The 20,032-nt window shown below is 43.9% G+C and overlaps 1 protein-coding gene across 11 annotated transcripts in view; it reads left to right on the forward strand.

Annotated features, from left to right (window-relative positions):
- Positions 1-8,072: 8,072 nt before the first annotated feature.
- The window catches only part of NPAS3 (neuronal PAS domain protein 3), an 870,998-nt gene continuing 859,038 nt past the window's right edge, over positions 8,073-20,032 (forward strand). For 8 of the 11 annotated variants that reach the window (XM_060294729.1, XM_060294731.1, XM_060294730.1 and 5 more), the window contains exon 1: positions 8,073-8,571. In XM_060294729.1, the coding sequence (XP_060150712.1) occupies positions 8,414-8,571 (158 nt within the window). In that variant the 5' untranslated portion in view covers positions 8,073-8,413. Of the gene's footprint in view, positions 8,572-12,978; positions 13,110-13,294; positions 13,482-20,032 lie in introns of those variants that run through there. The other 3 variants (XM_060294741.1, XM_060294736.1, XM_060294740.1) reach the window with 3 other exon arrangements.

Consider the following 20,032-nt stretch of genomic DNA (forward strand, 5'->3'; position numbering starts at 1 on the left):
CAGAGTGGTAGAGATACTAGCAATTGTGATTTTTACTGATATTGTATAATAAAATGCGTTAACCTTTGGAAGAGCTGCGTAATCCAGTTAGTTAATGTTTTAAAAATTATCATTGCATATGATATAAAGCCATGTATGGACAAAAAAATCTACAGGCCAATGGATTTCAGTGATTAGAGTGTGAAAACTTTCTTAATATCATTCCAGATTCCACATTACAGCTAACTTTTAAGAAATTACTACTTACGAGTGTTGGTATAATAACAGCAAAGAAGAATATCTACAATTATATGTAAAGGCTATTAAAATTTAACTCAACTCTTTTCTAACCTTGTATCTATGTGAACCTAGATTTTCTTCACCAAGACAACTTATTGTAACAGACTGAATGCAGAAAAGATATGGGAATCTTGTTGTCTTCTATTAAGCCAGATATTAAAGAAAGCAAAAAAAAAAAAAATAAAACAATATCACTATTTCTTATTTGGTTGGAAAAAATAGTGTTAAAATAGTTTACAAAATAGTGTTTAAAATAAAAAGTGTTATTATGTTAACATGTAATGAGTTTGTTATTTTTAAAATGAACTAATAAGAAATTTTTGCATATATATGTTAATTTTGACTACATTAAATATTGATAGATGTGATGTACATAACCCAAAGCTCTTTGAATGGCCTCCAAATGTTTAAGAGTTAAAGGAGACTTGAGACAAAAATGTTGTGAATCATTGTGCCAAGGAACACTCTGGTAAAAGATTCAGTTATCCTTACCCTTATTAACTTCAAAAGATTGGAAATAAAACCCATATATTTGTTTCCAGTAATAACCAATACAATAGTGGATCTGTTATCTACTATTTTATTTTATGCCTCTACATATCTATTTAAAAATCTTTACTATATTTAATTTTCTTTAATCAAAGATTGTTTATTTATAATATGAAGGTTGATAACAATACCAACCAGATATATTTCTCGTAACAAGGATGATGGGATACTGCATTGCACACCTTTTTTTTCAGTTTTCTTTACAAATATATTTTTAAATTTTATGATGGAGTATAGTCGATTTACAATGTTGTGTTAGTTTCACATGTACAGTAAAGTTATTCAGTTATACATATACATACCCCTTTTCTTTTTCATATTCTTTTCCTATATGTTATTATAGAGTATTGAGTAGAGTTCCCTGTGCTATACAGAAGGTCCTTGCTGCTTATCTATTTTATACATAGTAGTGTGTTTATATTAATCCCAACCTCCTAATTTTTCCCTCCCCCAACACCTTTCCCCTTTGGTAACCATAGGTTTGTTTTCTAAGTCTGTGAGTCTGTTTCTGTTTTGTAATTAAGTTCATTTGTATCATTTTTTAGAATCCACATATGTGATATCATATGATATATGTCTTTGTCTGTCTGACTTACTTCACTTAGTATGATAATCTCTAGGTCCTATACATCTTGCATATGATTAATGTCAGAAGTTTACTGCCCTTTGTGTAAAGCTGAACTTCAAGCCTCTAGGAAAGTGCACTGGACTTTAGGAAACACTTGCAGTAATTTTATCTGGTGTCTTTCTTAACTTTGATCAACAAAATTAGTCACTTAGAACTGCAGGTGTATTGTTGTAGAATTTAAAATAAATAACATTAGAGTTGTCAACATTCATAAATAGAGCATCTAAATATTTCATAACTTATCTGGGTAACCATCAAGACCTTTCCCATCTCCAAGGAAGAGAAGTTGGGAGAGAACTTAAGAGACTGTCCTCATGGTGATGACTACCTTTCATTGAGTAATTAACATGAGTCAGGCACTGTACTAAGTACTTTCCACACCTTATATCACTTAAACCCTACAACAATCCTTTGAGAACTACATATATTACTAGTTTTACAAAGAAAGGAACAGAGCCTTGGTGAAAATAAATAAATTGCTTGAAGTCACCCAGCTTGTAAATGGTAGAACTGTAGTCAAACCCAGAGTGCATGATTCTTAACCCCAAGCTCCTGACCACATTTTATTTCTCTTCTCATCTGGTTCAAACCCCAACCTCCCATGCCACTTTTGTACTTTTTATGTAAATCTGTTGTTGCCCTTAGGACACTTTATTGCAATTGCAATAATTGCAACTGCAATTTCTTTATATATTTACTTCTGCTTATAAACCCTTGACTCCCTGAAGGAAGGAACTGTGCCCAAATCCCCATCAGGCAGGGCAAATCCATTTTTGCTGACCTGAATTAATACCAGGTTAGCTTGTGGAAGCTGAGAGAGCTTAAAGAACTTGCCCTTGACCGCTCAATCAGTGTGTAGCAAAGTTGGGCTCTGAATCTAGACCTCCCAACTCAACCCTCTATCTTAAACACTGCAGGTCAGCAGTTCTCAAATATGGTGCCTGGACAAATGGCATCAGTATCATCTAGCAATTTGTTAGAAATGCAGATTATTAGCCCCACCCCAGACCTACTGAATAAGATCTTGTAAAGGTAAGACTCAGAAATTTGTGCTTTGATAAGCCCTTCTTGTGATCTGATGCATGCTAAAGTTTGAGAATCACTCCTCTAGGTGAAAAGACAAAACAGTTTAATAAAAACAGAATGTTTGACACAGCATGGAGTGTAATAAAACTGTTTGATTTGCTATGTGATTAGGTTTATAAAATATCCCATCCTACTGAAAATGAAAAATTCAAGTAAAAACTCATCTAGTATGGTTGTTTTCATTTTGAAAAAAATCAGTCCAAAGCAATGTCACTCCTTCAATCAAGCATGCACTGAATTAATACTTTTACAATTAATAAGAAAATTAAGTGAAGAAAAGAGTCCATTGGCTATTTAAGTATGCCTACTTGGAGGAATCCAGCCAAACAGAAATAAAATTTCCAGTGAGCACTAGGTCTAATTTTCACTGAAACAAAAAGTAGCATGGGCTGCTGGATCTGAGGTGCAAGTCACAACTCACAACTTAGTGGGTCTTTTCAAGTTCTAATTATGCTGACAGTCATAGAAGAAGCAAACTGGAACCAACATTTTGGGACTCCTTTATAATCACAGGTAGATTTAAAATTGTCTCCTAAAAATTAGAGATATTTCAACCCCCAAATCAAATTCTCTGTCATGAAAAAATAGGCAAGAGCAATTTTTGAGATTGTTGTTTAAAGACAAATTAGTCTTTTAAATATGTTAAGACAATTTAGTTTTTTTGCATGTAAGTCTAAGTTTAGCTTTAGTTAGATTCTATTGATTTGCACATGCTTTGGAATAATATTACATGATGTGTGAATATTTTAACTAAAAAAAAATAAAACCGTATGGATCTGAGACCCTTCCCCACTCACTAATTTTTTTTTAAACAATTCCTCCTCTCCTACTGCCTGCTGCTGATTTTAGAAAATAGCTAAAAGATTTTCTTCTCTTTTAACTAAACCTCTTCTGTTTCTAGCTATATATTTATAAAGTCCTCTGAGAATTAGTTTAGCATAATAGCTTGAGATATTCAGTATTTGATATAGGTAGTAGTAATATGAAAAAATCCTCAGTACTCTCCTTATATATTATAAATGGACATACATATATTATAAATAATGATTTATTAGGTATTCTCTCTTAATTCCTTAGTTTCTCTTCTGGAATATTGAGAAAGACATTATTGTGAAGTTCACGTCATTTTTTTCTACCCTGACATTGTAGCTTTGCTTTTGAATGGACTAGGAGACATATTAATCACATGGCAAAGTTAGTAGTAAGAGCTTGAATTCAATTTGGATTGAGGAGCAAAGATGGAAAATTGTTTAAATCAAATATTAAACCCCTCTACAGAATGTAAAATCTCCTTCCCATGATATGCAGGGACCTTAATTTTAGCTCATGGCTTTTCCTACAATGAAGACTCATCTCTCAGATTATTGTAAATGATCTCAGATGTTTTCTTTTTTGTGGGGGGGGCGCTGTGTTGGGTTTTCATTGCTGCGCGTGGGCTTTCTGTAGTTGCAGCGAACTGGGGCTACTCTTCGTTGCGGTGCGTGGGCTTCTCATTGTGGTGGCTTCTCTTGTTGAGCAGCACAGGCTCTAGAGTGTGTGGGCTTCAGTAGCTGTGGCACGTGGGCTCAGTAGTTGTGGCTCGCCGGCTCTAGAGGACAGGCTCAGTAGTTGTGGCTCGTGGGCTGTAGAGCACAGGCTCAGTAGTTGTGGCGCATGGGCTTAGTTGCTCCACGGCATGTGGGATCTTCCTGGACCAGTGCTCAAACCCGTGTTCCCTGCATTGGCAGGCGGATTCTTAACCACTGTGCCACCAGGAAAGTCCTCACATGGGTGTTTTTTAATGGGAAAAAACCCCTCTCATTGAAGCATGATCCCTTCAATAAAACACTCAACTTTTCAGAGTAAAGCATATCTTACGTTATTCATTACATATAGTATTTTCATTCTGTTTATTTTGTTTTGCTTTATCTTTTTCTGATCTCTGTGTACTATTTTATTTTCCTCTTAAATACCTGACCAAAGTAAAGCAAAAATTAGATACAATAAAGCTTTGTAGCTCCTGTCTCCTACCTGTCACTGGCAGCTTCTGACAGCCAATCATGAAAATTCAAAGTCAAACCATTTAACTCTAAGTCAATGGAAATGAATTTCCAGAGAATAGATATTTATATCATATGAGCAAAAGGCACAGTTGTACAATGACACCAAGGATAAAGATGTAAATATATAATTGTGGTGGCTGTGTGTGTATCATATGTATGTTTTCAGAGTTATGACATAAAATCCTTTTCTATATCTCTACATAACAATATGTAGATTTTAGGTGGGGGGAGAAGGATATACAATGAGAAAGTATACAGTTTAATGTTAACTGGAGCCCTTTTGGTTGGATGAGTGCCAAAGCAACTTTCAAAATATTTCAAAACGGCTGCCAGCATGTAAAGATTTTAACTGAAAGAGTAGAGTAATGAAATCTGAATTACTAATGAGGGAATAAACTTATATTTTGCTTAGGGTCCTTAATGAACATGGAGATAAGAAGATGCAATAAGGAATTTGTCTGTCATGCATGCAAACCAAACTTCCAAATTTTTACATGTAAAGACAAAATACTGAAACAGACTTATCACATACATTCTAAGGTAACCCACTGTGCAAGTCTTCTTTGAGTAGTCTGTTTATTTCTATTTTAGAAAAGAAAGTTTCTGGAGGGCAGGAGCCATATTAATTCTCTTAAATATGGACAGTTGAAAGCTTGGAACTTTGAAGTTGAATGTGCTCATTAAACTCTATTTTAATAATATCAAGTATAATTGAAGTAGCTTAAGCATATCTAGTTTCAAATATCTAACAGCAGACCTCACATCTTCTTTCGAGTGGGATAGGTTTGCCCTTTGGGCTTCCAAGAAAAACTTGCCCTCCAAAAAAGAAGAGAAGCAGGATCACATATTTCCAGACCAACTAGTCTGTAAAATAAGTAGTCAATAAAATATAATAGCTGGTCTTTTCTATTCATAGAATCAATATTAAAACAGTTAAAGAAGAAGGGTGATACTGTCTATAAATGTAACTCGTGGATTGTGCAGAAAATACTCTAAAAGGAAAAATAATTTTCTAAAAATCCTTTTTTTGGCAAAAGAGCATTTTATCTGCCTCTGGCATTGTTTAGCATATGAGGGACTGCCTCTGGATCCACCAGATCTAACCTGAAACATGGCATCCCATATTGGAGTCAAAGTACACATGGAAGAAGCAGCCACTTGCTGGAAACCTCCACCAACTGGTTGACCTAGATATCAAATGCCAGGCACAGGCACCAGCCCACAATGGGCCAATAATTCAGACATGCTATTTTATAGAAATCCACTGTCTGCATATCTGTTCATGTTAAGTCTCATTGGTCAGCCGTTAACTGGGCTTCCTTTGGCCTACAGTACTGCTGGCCTTGACCTATGCAGTCAGAGAAGGAGAACTTTTCCCAACCCCTAGATCATTCCTGACCTGGCTATAATTAGCACAAACTCCCACTTCTTTCTACAGGAAAGCTTGCAGAGCCAAGAGTTGGTATTTGAGATCTCTTCAGACTCAGCCCTGAGGATGAGAGGTGGGGAGGGGAGAGCTCTGAGACCCGAGTCAAACCGCAAGGCCTGGCCTGGCCACATCTGTGACCTGATCCCACCACGGTGTCTTTCCACTTAACCACGTGCCCCTACCCTCGCCGGTTCAGTGACTTTGCGTTTGGCCACTTAACAAGTATTAATATCTCTTAATGAAATGCCTTTGAACTAGAAAAAGACCCCTTCCTGGGAAGGAGGCAGTCAGGACCTCAGTTAGATCTTCAACTAACTCGTGGGATCCCTAGCACATGCCACAGATGCTCATTACGATTCTTTTTACGTGCAACATGTGGGGGACGAAGCAGTTTCATATCTCCTGGTATTATCTGCCGTCCAAAGCATTTTCTTTGAGAGGAAAATGGAAACGCAGCTGCGCCGTGGGCCCGGCCAGCCAGAGCTGGGGCTCCCTCCCTCTGGCTCCCTGCGGCTGCCGGGCGCGGGCGGCTTCTCCGGAAACTGACTCGGGTTAGGGGAGCGCAGAGGTTGCTCAGCCAGAGCGGGACGCCGCCGGGGCGCGGACCGGCCTTTGTGCGGCTTGGCTGTTTTCCGGGAGCCACGAGGGTGAAAGGGGACGCCCAGTTCTGCGGCGAGGGTAGGCGTCTGGCCCCCAGACCTTGTGCCGGCACGCCGGGCTGGGCAGTCTCTATCGCTCTCGTCCTCGGCAACTTCTGGCCAATCGGCCCTGCCTCTCTGGGTCCCAGCGGCCGGCTGCGCCCCAGGCTCAAAGGGTTAAGCAGGTGCCTCGTTCGGCGAGGCGCTATTGGCAGAGGGTCGAGCGGCGCGGCCGCGGCCACCACGCTCCGCCGAGCCCAAGGTGGTTTCGCGCGGCGGGCGCGGCGGCCAGTTGTCCCCCAGCTGCCAGGCCCGGGCCTCTGCGCGCGGGGAGAGGAAGAGACGAGAGAGCGAGATGGGGAAACCAACAGGAGCACCAGCCAAGCTTGTTGGGGGCGGTGGCGCGCAAAAGGAGGGGAGCCCGAGCCCCGCATCGCGTAAGGGCTGCACCGTCCTCCCGGCAACTCAGGTCCAGTGTCGCCACCCGGAAGAAAGAGGGAGGAAGTGGGGCCACTGGGGGTCCTGGGCAGGGGGTAGGGGTAATCATTCACTCCCATTGGCCCCACCCATTATGCAGGCTATAAGGAGTACAAGTTGTCAGTAAAAGGGCGCGCCCAAACCACAGCATCCCTCCTCATCCCCTAAAGAAACACCGATGTAACAATATGGAGAAGTAACTGGAAGACACGAGGAAATAAATGCACGTGTTTTCTCTTTTTGTTTCCCTGGTGGTTGGAATTTGCAGAGTTCGCCCCAGTTGTGGCTGCTAATTTATTCGTTTCGTCGTTCGAAAGGGGCGTATAGAGATGGGTCATCAGGGGCACACCCGAATCCCTCCAGCTGGACCTGCGGTCCCCACCTCACAAGTTTGTCCAAGACCAACATGCCAGCCCACCAGAAGCTAGGAGAGTCCCTTCTTATAAAGGGAACAAACTCTCCATTGCACAAAAGCGCCTCCCCCCCCACCTTCTCCTTTGCACACCATCCCTCCTCGATAAGCATCAAGTTCTCCAGTAGTCCAACTTGCAGTTGGCAACCCTCGCGCTGCCTAGTGTACAGAAGACGGGAAGAGAGGGGTCCCGGCCCGGAGGGGAGGCTCTGCGCCCCCATTCCTGCACACGCGGGCTAGAGTTCAGGTTACAGGGAGCCGCGGGAGGCGCGAGCCTGCTTGGATGGTGGTTATTTCTCTAGAGAAAAGAGGGGAGAGAGCGCGCCTGTCTTACACTTGGAGTCGGAAGTGCGCGGTGTGTGTGTGCGTGTTTGTGTTGAGGGGGCGGGAAAGAAAGGCACCCTCCGCTGCCCGTCATCCCCTTGCACCAGCCAAGTCCTCTCTAAGCCTCCCGGTGCATCCTTCCTCCGCCACCCCCTCCCCTTCTTCCCTCAGCTGGGCTCGCGCAGCGCAGTCGGAGCAGCCAGTGAGAGCAACATCCTGGAAAGAGGGGGGAGCACCACCGCCCCCCAAAAGGGAAAAAAGGACCCACCCTGACACGTTTTGCTGTTTGCAAGTCCCTCGCACGCCCCCCCCCCGCACCTCCTCCTTGCGCTTGCGGCCCCCCCAAGCCCGCTGCGCGCACATCAAAGCGCCTCTCCGCCGCGCACAGTGGCCGCGGCTCACTAATGGGATTGCAGGCTAGTGCCTGGCTCCGCTGCTGCCGCCGCCGCTGCTCGCGCTGCTGCTGCTGCCGCCGCTGCCCGAGCCCCAGCCCGAGCCCCCGCCAGCCCGAGCCCAGAGCCGCCGCGCCCGGGGGCCGAAGCCGCGGCGATGATCCGAATCTTTCCGGATTTCAGCGTGCAGGTGACGGCCGCGGCAGCCGGCGGGGCGGCCGCGGGGGTGCCGGCCGGCGCGGGCATGGGGAGGGCCGGCGCCGCGGCCAACGGCACCCCGCAGAACGTCCAGGGCATCACCTCCTACCAGCAGCGGTGAGTAGTCCCGCCTGGGCTGGGATAGTGCCCCCGCTCCGGGGTGCTGGGGTGGGACTCACTTTGCCTCCTGTTTTATGCGTTACAACACACATGCACATCGCCAGGGCTCACTTTGCTTGCCCCTCGTTCTACAGATAAGACAGGAAAAAATAATTCACAATTCGGATTGAGAGGCACTCCAGTGTACTGGCGAAGTCAAATCAACCTTTGCCTTCTGCCTGGCCCCAAATCTAGAGTCTCAACCCCGCGTAGCCAAGGAGTTACAGCGAAGTCTGAGGCACAGAACAAGGTGCTTTTGCAAAGTTTGGGATCCTCGTCCCTTTCAGCGGAATTTTCTCAATGCTTCTGCCGGGTGCGGACCCGCGCTGACGGGCGGCCAGGGGGGCAATTGATCACCTGAGGCTGATTGATCATTTGTTTCCAAACAGAATGGGAACAGTTTTCACGTGTAGCCGTACACTTGCAATTCTACATAATAGTGTTATCATGTCACCTGTTACTACAGGGAAATACAGCATGAAATCCGAGTCTCCTCGGCGCTGTTAAGTATTCATCTTAAACGTATTATAATGCAAATGCGTAAGATTCAGAGATGCAAGTTAGGAAGCAAATTTTACAAAGTTAGGTTAGGTGGGAAGAAGGAAGTTTTAAAGTATTTATTGTTTGCATTTCCTCCAAACATTTATGGATTTAAAAAAATATGGTTGTGACATTGAAATAGTAAACATTCTTTGATTCAGTTAGGAAAGAAAGGGGAAAAAAATTACCACCACCACCAACAGCCCTAGAACCCTGAAGTTTTTCCTTAAGGACAACTTGAGATGTTGCAAGATTTTATCAAAAATGTAATCCACAAAAATGTGCTGAGAAATACTAACGATGTAGTATGAAAGGTAAGCTTCCCATTTGTGGGGCTCAGTTTTATAGAAGATGGGAAGAAAAAAAGAACACATGAAAGTGTGAAATTAAATATTTGTGTTTCCCAGATTGCATACGATTAAACATCTGAGAGCTTTGCCAATGGCATTTAACTTAAAATATACACAATGCATAATTCAAATAACAGCTCCTATTCTTACCTTGTATTTCAAACTTCATTGATTTGAGAACCTTTGATTTGAACCAACAGTGTTTAAACTGAAAAGGTTAAGATAATCTATCACTGCCATATTTTGTGCCTTCTAACCAGTGGCTCAGCAACCAGAGCAGGTTTTGCATAACACACTGAATGTTTTCCAAGTTGATGGCCAGTATTGCAGATATTCTGTAGAAGACTTCATTATATGCTCTGAGTATTGTCAGAAGTTTAAAACAAAGAGTCTTGAAAATAAGTCAAAAAGAGGCTATTCCTTGTCAAAGAGATTTTTAAATTATTTTAGTCTTGTTTTACTTCAGTGATTACAATAACCTTTAATACAAAAGATCTGGGAATCTTTCAAACATAAAGGACCAGGAAAGAATTAGATTTTTCCTTTTCATGGTTCAGGTATGGTTTTATGGGTTTTTTTTTTTTTGTCACTTATAAAACATTTAAATGACAATAGAATCCAGTGATCACTTTAACTAGGAAGTGCAGGCAATAGTCACAATAGTGTGATCTCTGAAGTAGGGAGTCAAGGGTCAGAAATGTCAGATGGCCTTTGGATGATTTCAGGGACCTCCAGGGAACTTCAACTAACCCTTAAGATATGAATTGGGCGTAAGAGGTAGTCATGAACTTTCAGCCTTTATGTTTACTCTCTGAGTGTTGGTGTCTTTCATCATAAAGATCTTCCCAGGGCCAATTTCCCTGCAAGTCAGGAGCATGCAGGGGTAATCCTCCATGGTCCCGCACTCAAACGCCGAAAGCTGTACCGATGCTTCCACCTTCATCTTTGAATTTGGGCCACTTTTTCAAGTCTGAATCCCAATGCAGTTCTAAAGTCTAAAGCTTTAAAAATAATCAACTCTAAACTCTAGCCTTTGGGATGTATTGTTCCCTTCTTCTCTTTTTATGTTCTGTCATATTGACAGAAGAGAAGGTGCTAGTTGTGAAAAATGTAGCTCTTGGTTTCGTTACTCAAATATGATGACACCTGTTACTGCCTTTAATTTTAGTTAATTTGGGGACAGGGGAGCGAGTCATGTGGGGCAAGAAGATTATTGGCAGGGTCTGAGTCACAAGTCCCCTGTCCTCTGGAATTTTATTGGGAATGTGGGCCACCTACTTGTTAGGCTGAAGGGGCTGTGAAGGGCAGACTTAGTTTCCACCTCAAGACCTGATCTGTCAGAGTGAATGGCGACAACATTCCCCCCTGCCAAAATTTGTTTTTGCATTAACTTATTTTGGGGAGTCTAATGAGGGAGTGACAGGGGTGGAGGGTTTTCAAGCAAAGAGTGGCCTGTTGGAAGAACACAAGCTTCTCTCATTTGTCATCTTTGGGTAGAAATGCCCTAAGCTGGCCGTCCTGGAGCCAAAACTTCCAGCAGGCAACTTTTCCCCCTCCCTTCCAGCCCCTGTCTATCTTGTACTCAAGGCTCTCCACTTCATTTTTCAATCACTCTCATCTTCTCCTACCTGTAGAGTGTACTCCAAAGACAACTCAAACACCATCATGCAGATTAAACATGTCTGTCACGAAAAACACTTATGTTTCCAAGTTTCTAACTCTCAGCCCCACTGTACTGGAATGGTAGAACTGAATGGGACCCCTTTGCAGGTCTATTTTTTTCTTAAGTTTAAAGTAAAATGCAAAGCCTCTCATAGGATTGATGTTTTTCGTCCGGCTCTTTCATTTATTCAAAGTGGGAATGCTTTAAGAGTCCTTTCTACTTTCCTGGGTGACACATGACTGACCCAAGTCTCTGCCTAAAAAGCTGCCCACACCCAGCTGAGCGGTTTAGTGGAGAAAACGCTCTGACCAGGGGCTCCCCAGGCAATAGGATTCCAGCACTGGCCCTGCACTGAGTGGCCCTTTCCCTAGGCCTCGCTGAGCTGTAAAATAAGGAGGCGACTGGGCTGGATCCCCGAGGCCCGCAGTCCGGTCGGGTCTCAGGTCCTATAAGCCAAGTCGAGAGAAGCGTTTTATCTAACTGCGTTTAAACTCCTGGGAATTCACGTGTGAACCCCGGGGTCTGCAGACTTGCAAGTGCGTGAATAATGCAGCTGCTCCGGCTTTGCAACGCTGCTGAGAGCGCTCGAGCCACAAGGTGCCTGTACTGCCGCTGCACTCGCTCACGGGGCGCTCGGGGCCGCTCCGCCCGGACACCCCCACGCGCTGTCCCCGGAGGCGCGCCCCGGACGCCGTCCTGTGAAGCCCGCTCCCGTGGCCTCCCAGCTCCTCTCTCTGTTTCTTTCCTCCTGGCCGCGATACTCCAGAGAAGGGAAGTGTTCGAAACTGCAACTGAGTGGCGTTGTTGCGCCGGCAGCGGAGCTTCCCAGTCCCCGAACGCGAGAGAGAGAGAGAGAGAGAGAGAGAGAGAGAGAGAGAGCGCGCGCGAGAGAGAGCGAGCGAGAGAGCGAGAGAGCGCGAGAGAGAGCGCGAGAGAGAGACGGAGGGAGAGAGAGAGACAGAGAGAGAGGGAGAGAGAGAGAGATGGAGAGAGGGAGAGGGAGGGGGGAGACACGGAGGGAGAGAGACGGAAGGAGAGGGGGAGAGAGAGGGGGGAGAGAGGGAGAGAGAGAGAAGAGGAGAGGGAGAGAGAAAGGGGGGTGTCTGTGTGCGAGAGAGCGCTCTGGAGCAAAGCAGCTGGAAAATGCCCAGAAATACTTTCACAGCGGTCAAGCTGGAAACCCCCTGCGCGTCCTCCCCCTCCCCGCCCCTCCCGACCTAGGTCCCCCACGCCCCCCGCCGGGAGGGTGTGTACCCCACCTGCCACCGGGCCAGCTCTGAGTGGCGGTGGTGGGGTGACTGCGGGGGGTGTGGCGGCGCGCGAGGCGAGAACCCGGAGGCGGCGGGGCCCTGGGCCTGGCTGCCCGCGGGGCCGCGCGGCCGCCTCCCCCCCCCCCCCCCCGCGCCGCCACCTCCCCCTCCTCCGCCGCCGCCGCCGGTCGCCTGTCTCCGCGCTGGGCATGTCTCGGGAGCCGGAGCGGCCCGGGCCGCGGGGGCTCTGCGGCGCATGGACGGCGGCGGCGCCCGGAGAGCAGGGGGAGGAGAAGGCGCAAGCGGCGGAGGAGGCGGCGACCTGCGGCGAGAGGCACCGGCGGCGCGAGGGGACGGCCGGCCGCCGGCGAGGCTCCGGCCCCACTACTTTTCCGTAGCCTCCCGGCCTCAGCAGCACGGCCGCCGCCGCCGCCGCCGCCGCCGCCGCCGCCGCCGCCGCCGCCGCCGCCACGGCCAAGGCCACGGCCGCCGCCCGCCTGGCCGCCGCTGAGCGCCGCGCACGCCCGCACTCACTCCCGCCACCCCACGCACACGCACAACCCCCTCCCGCCCTGCCCACGCCCCCCGCCCCAGGAGGGGGGAGAGAGGCAAAAAGTAAGAGAGGAAAAAAAATAGCAGGAAGATGGCGCCCACCAAGCCCAGCTTTCAGCAGGATCCTTCCAGGCGAGAACGGTAACACTTTTCTGTTTATTGAACCTGCCGCCGAGGCGGCTGCTGCTGCTGCCGCTGCCGCCGCCGCCGCCGCCGCCGCCGCCAAGGTGGCGGGGCCCGCTCCGCAGCCCGTCTCTTGGGCCGCGAGCCCGCGGGGACCTGGTCGGCGGGCTGGCGGCTCCGCGCTCGCTCGCGGTCCCCGCGCGCATTGTCCGCCCGCGGCGGCTGCGGCAGCGGCGGCGGCGCCAGGCTCTCCGAGCGGTCGCACCTCCTAGGCTCGGCGAATGAAGTGACTCGCTGACAGAAAAAAAAAGAAAAAGAAAAAGAAAGAATGAAAAAGCAAAAAAGAAAAGAAAAAGAAAGAGAAACAAACAGAAAAGAAGGGGCTGCTGTGTGAGTGGGAGCAGCGGAGCGGGTGGGGGGGCCGGGGGATCCCCGGGGCCGCCGCAGGTCCCTTGGCAGCTGCTCTCTAGGAAGGAATGAGGCTGGGGAGGGGGAGGGAAGGCAGGCGAGAAGGGGGAGGAGGAGAGGAGAGGAGGAGGAGGCCGGGGGCGGGGAGCGCGGAGCTCGCGCCAGGCCCGGACGGTGTCGCCGAGGGACTGTCTCCGCGCGGAGCAGCTAGGCCGGGCCGGGCGGAGAGAGGCGCGCGGCCGCCGCCTCCCTGCCGCCCAGGCTGCCTCCCCAGCCTCGGCAACTTGTGGGTCTCCTGCTTTGCCCTCTGTTCTCCTCTCCTGCCCTCCTCTCCACTCCCTTGCCCCCCACAGAAAATAAGGAAAAGAAAGAAGAAAATCCTTCAATCCAAATCAGCAAGCCAACAGCGAGATCCAAAATGTGCCAACAGTTGGAGCATCTCTGCCCCGTTAGTTACTGTTTGGGGATCTGTGTTTAAAAAAGTTCCTGGTGAGAATTGCCTAGCCAGGCAAGGAGCTCAGCCGAGCATGTCTGTTTGAAGTTAGTTAAACCAAAGCCAAAGGGAAAGGGAGTTTGTATTCAAAATTTCCTTAACCGTCCTACGTGGATGGCATTGTTAGATTTCGGAGTAACTAAGCACCCCTCCGCCCCACGTGGTTTTCCCTCCTGCTGTCCACCCAGCCTACTTTGTTTGGAATCCTATTTGCTATTAATTGGCAGCGTTAATGACGTTAATTGCATATAGCATATTGGTTTGAGCAAAGTGAATATCTCTCTCTGTCTCCAAGGAGAAAATGCTCAGTAGGAAGTATGAAATGTTACCCATTGAATCGTGAGGAAAACAAATGCGGTTAGATATATGCACCCCCTGTCCCCCCCACTCCCGCCCCCAAGCAGCGATGTTTACTTTCCTCACAGGCTTAAGTGAACTTGAAAAGAAGATGAGGGCAGTCCGCAGTAGCAAGACTTAATTATTATTACGTGGGTAGTTTTATTTTTGGTACAACGTAGCATTTAACGTATAGTTTACATCAAGAGGCGGTAGGGAGATATTATTAAACAAGCTATTCCTTTAAAAAGTTTCAGTTGCACTGTTGCTTGTTTCCTCCATACAGTAGGGACCGCAGAATTGTCAGGATTAAGGAAATAATTTTAAGTTGGTGCTTAAGTGACTCATTCTAAACTCTAGCTAATTTCTATATAAATCATGTACCTGAGAATAAATCATACACAGTCCAGTTTTTAAAGATGTTAAAAGTGAGTAGCATTAACTATCTGACAACTCAAAAGCTAAAACGAACATTTAGTCTTAGTGTTTTATGAGAATTCACGTATTAAGTACTTTACTCTTGTAGGTAGAAAAATTATGTCTCAGAGCATTGTGCAAGGCTTTTAATAATTACTTCTTATTTAACATGATGATGAATACTTTTTGAAATCAGAAGTTTGTAATTGATTTCCTCCGTTCTTTCCTTCCTCTTTGCCTCCTTCATCCCCAGTTCTGCTGGTAGTAAGTGTATTTACTGGGATGGCCCCAGTAATCTCTCTAGCAGAGGCCTATTTGTGTGCCATTTTGGGAATTTCTCTGAGATGGGAATCTTGAAGATAGAATTAATTTCTAGAGGAAACTTCATAGCCTGTGCATGAGCGCGTTCTTTATCACCTGTCTCCATTTGGCATTCGAAGAAGGTAAATCAAAGTGCGCGATTTGTTATTCTGCTCCACTTGAGAGCTGAACTAAATAACACTTGGTCTGAAATTCTGATTGAAGTTGTAGGAGGATATACTGTATTTAATTTAATGCCCTTTAATAGCATCTTCTTGTTCAGCTCGGAAGCTGTCATTTTAAAGGTTGGATCTGAGAAGGTTTAACCTGTAGGGAGAGGGAGTAGTACTAAGGAGGTAGGGGCAGAAGGAGCGATATTAGAGGAAAGGAAGGAAGGACTTATAAAACTAAATGTTTTCAAACAGTAATAACCACAAACTTGGCCCGTTATCCAAACAGTTGTTTTATGCCCCAAGGGTTCACTTTGTTATTAGGGTTTTAAATGTTCTTAACACTTTAACTGTAAACATTACACATGTTAGTTGATTTGGTTTTGTAATGAGAAATGGGAAGTCAGATGGTTGGTTCAGGAGGGGTGTTTTTCATAGTTACTTGCTTCAGCTAAGTAGTCATTTTACCTTTGTGTGCACTTTGTGCCTGAACTTACTGCTTAGTAGTATGATTTCTCTGTAACGGTTGAACACAAATATGTTTATAAGAGATGGCTTTCTGTGGACATGCTTCAAGTGATCTCGCTTTTCCTTAAAAAATGGTTTCCAAATCATTGATTTCATAAAGGCATTTATGGACACTATTCTTTACTGCTTTTCAAATATACCAGTAATCAAAAACTTGAAAAAATACATCTTTTGAATTGTCTTGTTGTTTATTTATGACATATCTGACCTGAGTTTAAGAATACAGTACAAAAGTCATTTCCTTCTAATAATGTTTACAGAGTAAATTTTGGAAAGAGAAGCTTTTTCTTGATAATGTCTTACGTTATTATTTAGTATTCCTTAAATTTCTCTGACTCATACACACAAAGTGTCTCTTTGGAGCCTGAAAGAACAAGTTGAAAACCTTGTGCATTTAAACAAAACAAAAAACAAAAAACAAAACAAAACTCCAATAGGCTGCAAATTATATAGCACTACCACAGAGTGTTTCCACTATGTGGATGTATAACCGAGAAAATTAGACAGAAGTGTCAGGCATGCGATATGCCCATGCTGGCTTTGCAAAGCATATTCCATTTGCACAGGGCTTTTGGTTTAAAAAGTAAAGGTGGTGGTGGAGACTTTTTTGGAGGTATTTCTTCCTACAGTGTAAGCTTAAACAGAGTGATAAATAATGATGTGCGTTGTCTAACACTTGCTTATATATAAATAGCTCCACAAGATTGCTTAAATGATAATCGAAAATATGAAATAGGATGGCCTTCATATCACAAGGCCAAGGGTCTACAAATGGATAAACTGAAATAATGAAATATTTCCAAGGCAACAGACTGTCAACAAGAACTGTAATGCATGGGCATATCATAGAACCACCAGAGAGGATATTAGATTGTATAGCTCTGGAGCCAGGAGTTATAATGACCTTCATTACGTAGGACCCTCCCACATTACAACATCCTTTCATATTTCCAATTTCTGATTTATAAATTGAGAGACACAAAGCTACTTCAAATCTGTAATATGCCAATTACTAGATTTGATTTGTTACAATGAGCAAACTCGAATCCAAGATTATTTGATGCTTTTGGTTTTAAAAAAAAAAAGTTACATGAGTTAATTTTTAGCACCTAGTGGTATTATGAGTAAAGTTTTAGTCCCTGTGTCTTTAAAATATTCTTAAAAATATGACTTATTTTTGACTAAAAGTTATGGGGAATTAATGTCTTGTTCAGCAATGAATTGGTAAGAATTATATTGCAATTTAAATATAATCTACACATTGTAACAGCTTGATATTTTTGGCAATATGAAGTTTGAGTTTTCCCCAGAATTCTTCTACACAATGGTTGCCCCTACCTACAATAGATCTATTTTATGGGAATGCCAGAATTTCCATGAACCCCTCAACTCTTCTGGTCTGGCCCACTGGCATGTTAAAATTACATCTGTTTGAAACTGGACCTGATGTCCAGGGTCCCCTGCTCTGTGGTGGGGTTTTCTATGATGGTGTATCTGTACTGTATATGCTTTTGTAAAGCAGAACTTTTGCAGGAGGATTTAGGCAGTTTAGCTTTTATTTAGTTATTTTTTAAGCTGTTGAGCTTTAAATTTTGTGGGGTATTTGCAGGGGATATGTCACAGAGATTTCTGAATCATTCCTGGTGATGTTTTTCTCTGTAAACTTCCTTAAGTGCTTTATTATTATTACTAATGACCCTTAGATAGTCTATTTTTCTTTTCCTATTTTTTCCTGCAATTCTAGTGATTCTCTTTCCTATGCAGAATGCCACTCACTAAATTTAAAGAAAATTAAGCACACGTGAGAGCATAACTAGCCCCTCCCCTGTTATGTTTACATGGCTACTTTTTCTATATTATAGCGTTTCATCTCTTGAATTAACTTTTAAAAAATTCTGCATTGCTGTTGGCTTGGAATCTAACTTCAAGTGCTTTATCAACATTTCTTAATTGCATACAATGGGTAAGGCTGAAACCTAGTGTAAGGGTTAGTATGTTGAAAATTTTAGTTCATTTGATTAAATATTAATTTTAAAATTTAAATGCTTCCAAAGTTGCTCATAATGGAATATGTGAAACTTTAAATATTTAAATCTATACTATGATTAGCTAAGAACTTCCTGAATTTATGGGAAAATTCAGTTATGTTTGCTTTGCATTTAATGTTAGTATTTTCACAGTAAACAGTGCCTGTTTTTTTTGTTTGTTTGTTTGTTCGTTTTTATTTCCTCATTGGGCAGTGTAATAAACCAACTGTAACTGAATGATATTTTTTACTGCGCTGGGCCCCATTAGTGTGAATAGGATGTTTGCACTAGTAAGTTTGATAGAACTGTACATAGAATAATTTGTAGTAATATTAATAATAGTACAGTGCATAAGCAGGACATGGCTTAGTAAGAGGAAGGTGACTGCTACTATATCTGAAATTACTAGGGCAGTGACAAGATTAAACAACACTTGAAGTCTGTATACATGTCTAAAGTGTAATGTTTTGGTGAATTAATTGGAATACTTGTGATCTCGTGTACAAAATCGTGAGAGGCAAGATGAAAATCGCACATTACTGTTGTCCAAACTGCTCATGGGCCCCGTCTATAATTATTGATCGGTTTTTTCATTCAGCTTTATTTATCCAACCTCTGCAATGGACCATCATGACTTGTGTGGGCGATGGTGGTGAATAATACACCCTGTAAGAGCAGTTGCTCTAGTTATAGACTTGTCTTTATATTGGATATGTGAAATAGTATCAAGGGCCAGAAAACACCCTTTTCTGGAAGAGTAGGAAGTACAGAATTCATAGACCTATAAATAAGACTCCTTATCTACTTTGACTTCTGTTAGCTTAGTGTTCTGCGGGGACAGGTATTCAGCCTGTAAAATATTGTAAGTAATGACTATAAAATGATTAGAGATTCTTGGGAGAAAGAAAGAAAAGATGCTATATAATGTAAATGAAATTATAGCAAAAAATTTTAAAGATCTTTGATGGGATTTTAAAATGAAAATAGATCACATATGATCATAATAAAGATTTATTGGACCTTACATGTTTCAGGCCCTGTGTTAAATACTTTGTAGTAATTTTCTCATTGGTTTCTCCACTGCCCTACAAGGGAAGTGCTAATATCCCCATTTATGGATGAGAAAACAGAGGCTTACTGTTCCCAAAGAAGGTGGTAGAGTTAGAGATTGAAATCAGGTTTGTCTCTAGAAATGTACCTTAACTGCAGTGTGGAGGGGCCTACATTTTTGGATTTTCTAGAGTCGGGGATTTCTGAGCCGATGCCAGAAAGTTCCTATGGCAGAAAGACTGTGTGGGCTGTGAGTAGTGAACTAGGTCTCTGCTTCTTAGTCCTTCCTCAGATGTTTGGAGAAGTTCAGAAATACCGTGTTTATAAAGTTAGAGGAAGAATCAAGAAATTATTCTCACTCTACCTTTTAACATTCTGGTAGTTTTGTGGGCAAGCTCCACAGCTGTCTATACTTTGGGGCAGACTTTTTACTGAATGGTTTCAGAAGAATCAGTTTGCCATGTACGTAGGCCTCTTTGGTCTTAGACTGTGAAGTATTCAGTGACCTCTTCCGCCTGTGTTATTCTTGCCTCAGAGTGTGCCACAGTTTAATCTAAAGATTACAGTTGAGATGTTTTTATTTTGGGATAGTTTTGCCACTGAATGGGTAGAAACAACCTCATAGGCTTTCTGAATAACACACTCTAGTTCCTGTATTTCTGGATGTTATCTTCTGAGATATATAAGGACTCTTGTATATCTCAAAAGTTGGCCTCTTGCCAAATTATCTGGCATTATAATAATGACAGCAAGCATTTATATAGCACTGTGTACCAGGTACTGTTCTAAGGGCTTTACGTATATTAATTAACTCATTTAATTAAAAACATGTTAAAAATGGACCACAATAAATACACAAGTGATAAGTTATCGTTACTGAGTTCCCCCCACCCTCCTCCCAGAAGCTCACACACTTGCCGCATCTTCAAGAAGGGAAAGTCTTGGTAACATTTTAATTCCTCTAATGCCAGGGATCACAGAGGTTGGTCTGGTGTGTAACAGTTCTTTGACAAAAGCTATACTTCAGGAAACTTTGTAGCATCTGACTCTATCACTGCTCATTGTAGAATGTATGCTAGATTTGAGGTAATAGACAAGCATGCCACATTTATCTTCCCGTTTTTAGATCTAATATTGTCAACCAAATAGCTTCCTTAAAAATAAAATGTATAGTAGGAATTTCAGGGCTTGAAAGGACTAGATAAGCAGCGC

This window comes from Globicephala melas, chromosome 2 (genome assembly GCF_963455315.2).
Source record: "Globicephala melas chromosome 2, mGloMel1.2, whole genome shotgun sequence".
NCBI classification, from domain to species: Eukaryota; Metazoa; Chordata; class Mammalia; order Artiodactyla; family Delphinidae; genus Globicephala; species Globicephala melas.